Here is an 11846-nt window from a genome sequence, read left to right as displayed (position 1 = left end):
TAGGATGGGATCTAGAAGTGTAATATGGACATTGAGTACAGAGATTTTTATAATGTCTTGTTGGAAAATAATTTGACAAGAGTTTCCCTTATTTATATTTTATATGTTGTCAGTCCACATTCTACTGTAGTTGAGGTTTGCAAACCCCTTAAACAGATCACGTAAGTGAGCTTGAGGATGTGCAGTATAGGCGTAAATCGCAGGGGGGTCAGGACCTACCCAATCTGAGGGTTGTCCCCCTAAAAAAAAAAATCATTAAAAAGCATGCTGTGTATTCTAAAAATCTAATAATATATATAATTAAAATAAGCGTGTAAGCAAAAATTGCCTTTTAAATTTAAAAACATCTGGAGCCCCCCTTCCTTACCTCACAGTGGTTTGGTCCGTTCGGTTTGAGCTGCGTTGGTCATAGCCGGGACACACCAGCCAGACGGCCGACCCTTGGCAGAAAAGCCAGTCGAGATGATCAGTCGGGTCCCCGAGGTCCAAAAAACTGCCTCGGGACACACTGAGGAGACACAGACTTGAGAAACGTAATACGTCTCCATAACAGCAGGCGGCGCTACTCTGTATTGTTGCCCAAGAAATGAACACGGCAGCTGATTGGACGAATTCGTCACATGGGTTTGTTTTCTCCGGAAATTCAAAGCCAGACTGTCATGGCGGCTCGTTCAGAATACGATCTCATATTGGACTAAAATAGTTCACTGAAACGTGTTTCTGAAAACATTTTAAGTGAGAAATAAGCCGTGCAGTTGCTGAATCTACCTTCATTTCAGCTCAACAAAGGTCAGTTTAAAAGATTTTTGTCAGATTTTGAGAGACTCTAGTCACCTCATTCCGCTCACCATTTCGGCCCTGTGTGTCCCGGCCTTTAAAGGCCCTGAAACACCAACCCGATTATCGACTTGAGTCTGTTTGGTGTGTTCCGTGCCGTCGTCAGTCTGAGGAGCTGTCTGCTTTAATTTCGTCCGATTTGACTTGTTGAATCAGAGGGCGGGCAGTCAGTCGATGACCAATCTGATTGGTCGAGTGCTAACCCGGAAATGACGAGCGGGGTGAGCGTGACTAACGCCTCTCAATCTGACGAAAATCTTTTAAACTGACCTTTGTCGATCTGACATGAAGACGGATTCAGCAACTGCACGGCCTATTTCTCGCTTAAAATGTTTTCAGAAACCCGTTTCAGTGAACTATTTTTGTAAAATACAAGCTCGTGTTCCGAACGAGCCGCCATTAATGGTCGGTTTTGAAATTTCGGGAGAAGCCAGACCCACGTGACTAGTTCGTCCAATCAGCTGCCGGTTTTCATTTTTTGGGTGACAATACAGATTAGCGGCGCCTGCTGTTATGGAGATGTATTACGTCTCGCGCACGCGCAGGACGTACGCTCAAGTCTGCGTCGCTTCGGTGCGTTCTGAGGCACTTTTTGGACCAACTCGGGGAGGCAGTCGGTGCTTTTGTGCCGATGGTCGGCCATCGGGTTTGTGCGTCAGAGAGAGAGACAGGACGTTTGGACAGTGGCTGTCAGCGTCTGATGCGATGAAAAAGGCGTCCTTCAGTGTGTTTGTATAACGCACCGGGAAGAATGTAAGAAGGGTAGTATGTAAGGGCGAAATTCCGCGTAACGAGGTTGATTGATTGATTTTATTTGACCACTTAAATATAAAAACATATATGAAACAGCACTCTGTGTCATACATTAAAAATACATAAATAGTCAGGGATGACACAATAAAGCCCAAAGACTTATTTCCATTGTGGTCCCTTGGATGGGTCAAACACAGGACTTTCACCCAGGAGACCGGGGTTTGCGTCCAGCTTGTCACGCTTGCTATAGTCGTTTTTTTTCTTTAACCGACCCGTTCTTCCCGCGTGTCCCTGAACCGTAGGCCCACCCACAACCTTTTCTTAACATAACGGCGTGAAAAGCGACGGCAATAGTCCCGACCAAACGCGTTTACTTAAAGCACTAAAGGAGACTTTTAGCGTCAATAAGAACAACAAGACGTTAGCTAGCTTGCTAATTCCACCCAACATGCTTTCACTGGTTACAGGAAATGCTAGTTAGTTAGTTAGCTTGCTTGCTAGGGGGTTCAGTTCTCAGTTCAGCATAATCTGTATTAGAGAAAAGAATCACTTCATTCGATGTTTAAAGTGAATAAAATCACTTGCCAGCCTTCTTACTGGAGTTCCACAGCTAGCGATAGACATATCCTGTACAAGTGCAATTTTGGCTGTATTATTTGTGTCCCCTTCAAAAATTGCTCTAGAGAAATGTCATGTTTATTTCAACTGCTTTAAACTGCTAGATGAAATTTACGCCCATGGTAGTATTACAGTAACTCAACTCTTGGATCCAGCAGTTGTCACTCTGCGACATTTGATTTATAGTTTATTGGATCAGAGTTTACCTTTTTTTTTTTCTTTATTTCTAGAAGCCTTGAATTGAGATTCGTTGAACGTTGAACAGATTTTCTGTCTCATGTAACGTTGACACTGTTATTTGAAATGCAGGAGGTCGTGTTCTCTCATTTACAGTCCATTAAATGTAGTTCACCTGTTTTAGAATAAAGGTCTACAGATGCAATGTGTCTTCCCTCATCTGCCAGTTGTTGTGCAGGCAGTGTGCTGGGGTTTAAGTTTACCTCATTTATGAGAGAGAGAGAGAGAGAGAGAGAACTACGACTTAAAGGTCCCGTGACATGGTGCTCTTTGGATGCTTAGTGGTCCCTTAATACTGTATCTGAAGTCTCTTTTATATAGGCCTTAGTGGTCCCCTAATACTGTATCTGAAGTCTCTTTTATATAGACCTTAGTGGTCCCTTAATACTGTATCTGAAGTCTCTTTTATATAGGCCTTAGTGGTCCCCTAATACTGTATCTGAAGTCTCTTTTATATAGGCCTTAGTGGTCCCCTAATACTGTATCTGAAGTCTCTTTTATATAGACCTTAGTGGTCCCCTAATACTGTATCTGAAGTCTCTTTTATATAGACCTTAGTGGTCCCCTAATACTGTATCTGAAGTATATTTAATATAGACCTTAGTGGTCCCCTAATACTGTATCTGAAGTATATTTAATATAGACCTTAGTGGTCCCCTAATACTGTATCTGAAGTCTCTTTTATATAGGCCTTAGTGGTGCCCTAATACTGTATCTGAAGTCTCTTTTATATAGACCTTAGTGGTCCCCTAATACTGTATCTGAAGTCTCTTTTATATAGACCTTAGTGGTCCCCTAATACTGTATCTGAAGTATATTTAATATAGACCTTAGTGGTCCCTTAATACTGTATCTGAAGTATATTTAATATAGACCTTAGTGGTCCCCTAATACTGTATCTGAAGTCTCTTTTATATAGACCTTAGTGGTCCCCTAATACTGTATCTGAAGTCTCTTTTATATAGGCCTTAGTGGTCCCCTAATCATATATATATATATATATATATATATATATATATATATATATATATATATATATTCTGAAATGTGCCATTCTGCACAATGAATACTTTTAGATTCTAAATGCAAGATGTGTATTGTCATATGCACAGTGAAGACAGCTTGCACCACGCACAACGATTAAACAATAAGTGAGAATAAACAATAAAAAAGTTCTAATAGAGAAGAATAAAAAATTAAAAACAACTTCTGGTACTTTATATTTTTATACTGTACTTTTACTTAAGCAAGTTTTTAAATGCAGTACTTAAGACTTTGAGTACTTCGTCCATCTTTATCCAACATTGTATAACGCACTTACAATCCTCTCCCTCTCAACAGCTCCAACCGTAAAACACTGCTTTAATGTGCATACATGTACTTTACTGAGTATTTCCATCTTGTTCTACTTCATACTGCTACTCCACTACATTCCAGAGGCAAATAGTATACTTTTTACTCCACACACTTGGTTACTAGATCCTTTTTACATTAATGATACACTTATATGATATCATGCAGTACTATATTACTAATACCTACCTACCTACCTAGTATACACAAATATCTCAAATTGGTTCCATGTGGATGAAGTATACGTTTTTGTTCATGATACAAACAGAATAATATAACATCCTATAATAATGTAACTGAAAGGAGCCATTTTTCATTATTTGTACTTTGACTTTTGATACTTTAGAGTGCATTTTGCTGATAATAACTCTGTAGTTTAACTTAAGTAACATTTTGAATTCAGAACTTTTACTTGTTTACTGGTTTTTACACTGTGGTATTTCTTCTTTTAGATAGACTACTCTTTATGTTTGAATGATCTTTGATACTTTTAGGTTAGGTCTACAAATAGATGTATGATTGAATGAAAAGTTGTTTTTTTACGTTGACAAAACGTTGTACAATGGTTTAATTGAAAGGGCAGAAAGAGACAAAGATTCCTCTGAGCAACAGTTGAATAAGAAGAGAATAATTAAGCAGTCAATGGTAAACGAAAGAAAAGTGTGCAGATTTGTTAATTCTGGATATAAATATGGACTTGGGTAATCACATGAAGGCTACTTATCATATTTTTTGTATGATTTATGCTGCTATAGATGATGGCAAAAAAGACAAAATCCAGATTATTTGATTCAAAATCTTTTTGACATTAAAGAACTTTTAAATCTCATTTTGTATACACATACATTTCAAATCTAAAGAATAGAGCTGGTGTCTGAATTATGCAGTTTTTTTTATCTCTGTTAAAAGTTATTATCAGAATCCGTTTTATTGGCCAAGTATACTTACATACACAAGGAATTTGACTTTGCTAGGTGTTAAACATTCAAACATACATTCAAGTAATAGTAATATTCAGTAGACAAATAGTAATATAGACACATACTGTACTATACAGACAACAATATACATATAGGAACATATCAACATAATATACAAAAATACAAATAAGACATAATATCAAGACATTGAATTGAATCCAATTTTATTTATAGTATCAAATCATAACGAGTTATCTCGAGACACTTTACAGATAAAGTAGGTCTTAGACCACACTCTATAATTTACAAAGAACATATTTACAAAAAAAAATATTGGATGGGAAGAAGAAGAAACTAATATAACAGATGATTCCAAACTTTTAAACGGCAGTGTGGTAAATAACCTGCTTACTTCTCTCAGCTCTGATGATGATGGTATTAGCAGAGAGACAGACAGAGAGAGATAGAGACACAGGATAATGTAGTCCCTTTGTCGCCGCCCTGTGGACATCACAGGTACTGACGGCGTTTAACGAGGTAATGTTTTTCTCGCAGTAGTATGTAGAATAACAAGCCAGCGGATCAGAGTTGCGGTTACCAGCCCTGCCAACCGACGGCTATAATAAGCTGAAAACATTGGCAGCATTGTCTCTAGAAGAATTCGGGTTTAGCAGCGACGAAGGAGACGAGCTTTTCTTTTGGCGTTGTTTGTTTATTTTTCATTGGAGTCGTTGGGTTGGAGTTTGTCTGAAATAGCTCTGCTGTCCGTGGATTAACGCTCAAGAAGACCCAAAGAAGAAGCGCTGTGATAGCAATATAAGTGTAAAATTGTGGATTATGTTCCTGCTTCACTAGTGAATATTTGTGTTTTGGAGGTTTCTGCATTTTGTGGCGGTAACATCGACTCGAAATTCAGTTTTAAATCTGGACAAAACCAGCAGCGGACACTTGTTGAAATACAATTTACAACTGCTCGGCAGCTTTGCTAACGTTAGTAGCGAGATTAAGCTATCAAGGCTAACAACTTTCTCTAACACCAGCGCTAAATCTGCTACAAATCCCTTCACATACGTGCCTGTTCGATGTTGACCGAGTGTCGGCAAGTTGTCAAAGTGCGTTTGTTAAAATTGTTGAGATGACACTGACAGCAGCTTAGCTAACGTAGCTAGCTGCAGCTGTTACTCTGCTCTCCCGTTAGCAATGACAGCTAACGTTATGTTAACGTTACATTCAAACAAGTGGTTCGCTGGAAATATGAAGTCATATTGTAACATTAACTTTTTTTAATTAGCACGTCATTCTTTATGGAAGTTCTTAAGAGTTGAATTGTACACACATAATTTGCAAAGGCTTTGTTTACTCTGCTCTCTTGGCATAGTAAGGCAACTTTTATTAACGGGAGCTTAGCTACGTTAGCTACTAGCTCGGCTTACAATAACACTCAGTTGCTGCAGCCAGCAGAGTTGACTCTGAATTAACTTTGTCCAACCAGTAATGTTCGTTATGGTTTTAAAACTCGGACTGGCTCACTGAAAGATTCTGGACAATAGACTCCCAGCACCGTCTACCACTTTTTTCACCCCCAAGTAGCTGAAGTTGTAAAACTGCGGCCCGCACAATGTCCGGCTCCCCGGGTACAGGTGGCTCAAACCCCAGGAAATTCAGCGAAAAGATTGCGCTGCACAACCAGAAGCAAGCAGAGGAGACGCGGGCCTTTGAACAGCTGATGACAGACCTGACCGTTTCAAGGGTAAATACTCTTAATTTACATGTACTTGTCATTTATTTATTGGCCCTTTTTTGGCATTAATGCATTCAGGGAAAAAGCTCCCTCTTTTACACAGCCTCAGCTGGAGTAAGCTGTCTGATGACTGAGGTTTTCTGTATTCAACCTGTACTTATTGTTTCTGTTCATGCATTTAATCAGCACACCATATCGATGGCAATTTAAAAAAACACAACAGCAAACACTTGAAGAACCACGGCTTAAACTGTCAAACGGTGAAAATGGTAACAGTATACTATAAAACAGTCCATTTGGAGTGCAGTAATTAACATAAACCGTACAATACCTGTTTTTAATTGCAAGCAGCAATGAAACAGGATATGAATCAGAACCACCCGCCTAAAGTTCCCCTGCTTGCACTGTGATGCATGCCCAAAGGAAGCAGTGTTGTCTGTTGTATGCATGTCTTCAGACCCTACTGTGTTTGCACCTTGTTAGTCTATTTACAAAAATAAAAAAGACGTGATGTGCACCCCTGCATCCTGGGCTCAGTGGACAGACTGTACAGACAAGTGAGAGTGGGATCAGCTCAAGAGGATGGTTCATAATTTGGGCATATACACTCCCATGTATTAGGCAGTGCTACTATTCATTTGCGGCACAGATGCTTAGGTGCCCCATTTGTAGACTTGCATTGATATTTTAAGAATTGCCTTTTACCAAGTGCCTCTAGATATCCTGGATGATTCAGAACCTTTACAGTCACATATATGTGGATCTCAATCTGCAATTGTAGCAGCTCCCTGAATTTCACGTTCAGAATTAACAGATTCAAAATCCTTTTTCGAAGGAGCTTTTGAAATTTTATTTCTCCATCTCATGACAATTTCAAACATACACTACACATTCTAAGTATAAAAACGGTAACCCCTGGAAGGACATAAAAGCCCTTTTTAAATTATTCTCATACCATGGGCTTTATAATATGCCCTTTCTATGAAAGGGAGAGTCATGAATGGCCAGCCAAAGAGGATGTGGTTTTGAGGTGACGGTGAATGAAGTTTGCCATAAGGTATGAACTGTTAGTGACCCGTGTGAGACAGAACAGCCCACTCAGCGAGGCTGAGGCACGCCAGGGTACAGGACACACTGCCAGCAAACAGCTGGAATTAGAAGTAGCTGCTTTAACATTTACTACAGTGACCAAAGGACAGAGTGTAAAGCCCCTGCAGGGCTCTGAATAAATGTACATACCGGTAGGACCCGAGTGCACAAACAGACTTCAACCTTCTCTCAGCTCTGCTGCATGGAGAGGGCATCCCTGTGAACCATGAATGTGTAAAGTCTGTTACGTAATAGCTAACACCAGTGGAATAAGGGATTAAATGGGGATTCGTTTTTTTTTAAATATGTTTGTATTTTTTTCATTTGTCCTAGATGGAAAATTGAATGTTGCTGGTGGGACATCAAAATGAATCACAATAATGTCTTAAATTATGTTTGTTTGTATGTCCCTCACTCTGTTTAGGGCAGCAGTGACAGTTGTAATCAGATTTTTATTGGCCACAGTTAACGCATTTTGGGTCCCTGCTACATTTTGTATTTGAAGGTGTGAAATGTGCCTCCTTATCAGTTGTCAGGTGTGAGTGCAGCTTTCAAGGTTCAAGTATTTACTCAGAATTAGAGACGCTCACAGTAAGACATTTTTACTAGGATCTCATCATGGTGTAATTGCAGAGACGAGGGAAAATGCCCACAGCACGACTGTCAGGGTTGCTTTTACTTCCTTCAGGGCAAGAAACGATTGTTTGTCTGTTTCTGTCTACCGGTTATGATGCCCATGTGTGCTGATGAATTGAAAAGACAAAAAGACAAAAATGAGTTGCTAGCAAACAAGAAAAATGCGCTCACCGCTATATAAAGGAACAGAATGTGTCTGTAGTTGCTACACGTAAACTGACAAATGTTGCACCAAAGGATAAGGTTTTTACTCCCACTTTTGAAGCCCATCCCTAAAGTCTTTCTTCACAATCTCTTTGAGAGAGCTCTGTCCATTCGCTGGAAATCCATTGATAAAATCAGTTAGGTCAGTCTTTGAGATTCAAATTTTGCCCTTTCAGAAGTCTAAGGAAGAAATGCCCCTCTGGTTTGCCTTTTCCTGATAACCGTTAATGATTAGCTCTGTTTACCTTACTTTGGTAGAACAAGCCGCCTTCTGTTTTCGTTGTGGCATCTCCTGGTAGAGTGTAGCCAAGCTGCCCATTTCCTAGAATGTGTCCCTTTAACTTGTGTCCCTTACATTGCAAATGTTGCTGCATTTTTATCAATTGTTTTTGTCTGCTTACAGCAAAGCATTTGATTCATTCATTGATTCACTGGTATACAGGCTTAAATGTACATGAATAGTATGGCTGTAACAGTGTAACGGCCAAAAAGAATATTCTTTATGTAGATTGATTGATGTAATTCGGAACCAAATTTCACAAGCAAGAGTTCCACCCAGAAACTGTGTGTGTGTGTGTGTGTGTGTGTGTGTGTGTGTGTGTGTGTGTGTGTGTGTGTGTGTGTGTGTGTGTGTGTGTGTGTGTGTGTGTGTGTGTGTGTGTGTGTGTGTGTGTGTGTGTGTAAATTGGAACCACATCCAACATTCAACGGCATCAATCAGATGTGCCGATCACCAGGGCGAGGAAAAAAAACTATCCGGAGCCCAAATTCTTTTTCTTGCTGCTTTTTAAGCAGCCTTTAGACGCAAAAGCATGACGGGATAAAACAATAACAGAAGCAATTGGCATGGAACTAATTGGAAGACTTCGTTCTTCTAATGCAAAAGTTTTATTTTTTATCATTCTTGTTATTTTGGTATTTTCAATTTCACAGCAGAGGACATGCTTTTTAGTTTTATAGCCTATTGTGACCTGTTTGGAAAAGTGTTTGTTTAGTGTTTGAAATGTTCCTTATTTTCATAATTAGGTTAATAAAAAAACAACAACTTAGAGTTGCACTTTATTTTGGCTCTTTGTAGTTTGGCTTATTTAGAGTTAATGCACTTGCACTTACTTCTTGTTGTCTGGAGTTTGTACCTTCAAGGTTGAAAGCAAGCTTAATTGGAAGTCACTTTGGATGAAAGCGTCCGATAAATGACATGTAATGTTATAATGGAAATAGTTTCCAGAAGTTGCCACTGGGCAAAATGTTACCTCAGTCCCCAACAAGAGGATTTTGTCTGTTTTTGACCTTTGCACCACTGTCTGTTCAAGATAAATGCAAAGAACCATTATCCCAATGCATTTTTTTTTCACCAAACCATGACTCCTAAACCAGGGTATGAACCGAGCCATGACTTCTGTGTACCGTTACACCGCTGTAGTACTCGTATTGATTGACAGGTCGGCTCTATAGTAGCCTCTTGCCTCACAATATGACTTAACATTTGAATTCTGTACATTCAGGTTGCTTTGAATTAGTGTGCGGATCGGGGGCTGCATTCTTCTGTCCGAGCCCAGCCCGCGTCCGACACAGTTAAAATCAAATTTTTTTTTTCTCATACTAATGACACATGTACGTTTGTTTGTGTGGAAAGCTTTATTAAGCAACTGTTGGAAGGCATTCAGAAATGCCAACAGATGAGCTCATCAGCGCACACGGGGCAACAAGCGCACGTTAACACAGGCGCACACCGACATAATAAGCTTTTGTTAAATGTATAACTTATCGTGCTGATGTGACTGAGCCCGACCCGAACATCATTTCTAAATATCTGTCCGGACCCGGCTCGGTTCGGGTATCCACCCTCTACTTTGAATGCTTCGAAGAGGCATACGTTGACAATTGAAAACAGTAGTGAGATATTAGACACAAAGCATATATCTGAGTTTGTTTTTCTTATTTGAGAAACATTGACAACATTGGGAAAGAAAAGCCTTCATCGAAAGCTAAATGTTCTTTAGACATAAAGGCTCCATGTCCAGAATTCATAAGCGCTTACAGTTGTGTTTCTTTTGTCCCCCTTTTGACTGACAGGTGCAGTTTCAGAAGGTCCAGCAGCTTCGTTTGACTCAATCACGGGCGCAGTACTACGGCTCTCTGCCAAACGTCAATCAGATCGGCAACACCAGCACCGAATTCCAAGTGAGAGCTCATCACAGTCAAAATACACAGCGCCACTGCATACTAGGAATTCAAACTGCGTTAACACCTCTCTTTGACAGTCGAGAGAGACATTCTTCACCCCGGTAGAAACATTTTCAACTCGTCTTAGCGTCAGTTCGCACCGTCTCGGGTGAATTTGCGTCTTTCCGTTGAAAATCATGCCGTCGCTAAAGTTCTATGTCCCGATCAAAGGGCCAGATCGGAGGAGTATGGGCATTTTTTAACTCATCAGGGATCGACAGTCACCCCGATCACTTTTTACTCCTATCATTTACGTCAGCTGAGCACAATTTGCGGCAGAACGTAAGTTGATTTTATATGCAAGTTTTACAAAAATGCTAGCGGCACTCAGATAAATGTATTAAGCTGAAGATCTTTTAGTTACTTTGTTATTGTTGTAAACAAAACAAAAAACAGTCTGCAGCTCTGTTGTCTATATTGTCTATACAAGTATCGGATCGGAGCTCTGTATCTGCCGATATTCAATATTTAAAAAATCTGATGGCACGATACCATTTTTTGCTTCCCGATACCGATTCCGATACCTGAACTTGTATATTGCCCGATACGGAGTACCGATCCGATACCAGTGTGTCATATATTTTATTATGTTTTAACAGCTGTATACTACTATCCCTGTATGGATGTGATATGATTTCTATCTTTGTGAAACATGAACAAACACAAACCATGAACGCCACAGAACTTTCTTTTACTGTCCACTTTGACAGTCAGTTATAACCGAAAAAGAACATAAATAATCTATTATAACATAGATTTTCTTTAGGGCTTTATTACGCGGTATCGGATCCGTGCATTAACTCCAGTACTTCCCGATACCGATACCAGCGTTTTAGGCAGTATCGGAGCCAATACCGATACTGGTATCGGTATCGGATCATCTCTAATCGGAACATCCCTAACAATTACAGTTGTCTTTGTTACCAGGTTGCGCTTTGCATCCATGGTGTCCCGTAGAGTTGCAACAAAAGTTTGCTCTGCATCTCTGTAGTATGTGTACTAGTGGTGCTGTAAGTGTGAATCTACTCCAAGCAAAAGGATGTTTGATGTAAAAACTAAACATGAATATTTTCTTTTAAAACCGTGCTTCCCTTGGGCGCTACAAAATTCAAGGTCTTGTTCTCATTCAGGGGGTTTTCAAGGCCTGAGCACAACAGCCCTCAGTTCTAATGGTGTCTAGTTCAGTGGTCCACAAACCTTTAAGGCCACAGCACCCTTTTCAAAGTGATGGC

General features: G+C 39.8%; 1 protein-coding gene across 1 annotated transcript in view; it reads left to right on the top strand.

Moving 5' to 3' along the window:
* The first annotated feature begins 5266 nt into the window (after positions 1-5266).
* The window catches only part of crtc3 (CREB regulated transcription coactivator 3), a 46958-nt gene continuing 40378 nt past the window's right edge, over positions 5267-11846 (top strand). The window contains exons 1-2 of the mRNA XM_028577718.1: positions 5267-6468; positions 10465-10572. Coding sequence (XP_028433519.1) covers positions 6337-6468; positions 10465-10572 — 240 coding nt within the window. The 5' untranslated portion in view covers positions 5267-6336. The remainder of the gene's footprint in view (positions 6469-10464; positions 10573-11846) is intronic.

Source organism: Perca flavescens, chromosome 1, assembly GCF_004354835.1.
Source record: "Perca flavescens isolate YP-PL-M2 chromosome 1, PFLA_1.0, whole genome shotgun sequence".
Lineage (NCBI taxonomy): Eukaryota > Metazoa > Chordata > Actinopteri > Perciformes > Percidae > Perca > Perca flavescens.
Note: the sequence above shows the minus strand (reverse complement) of the source record. Positions and strands in the feature narration are given on the sequence as shown.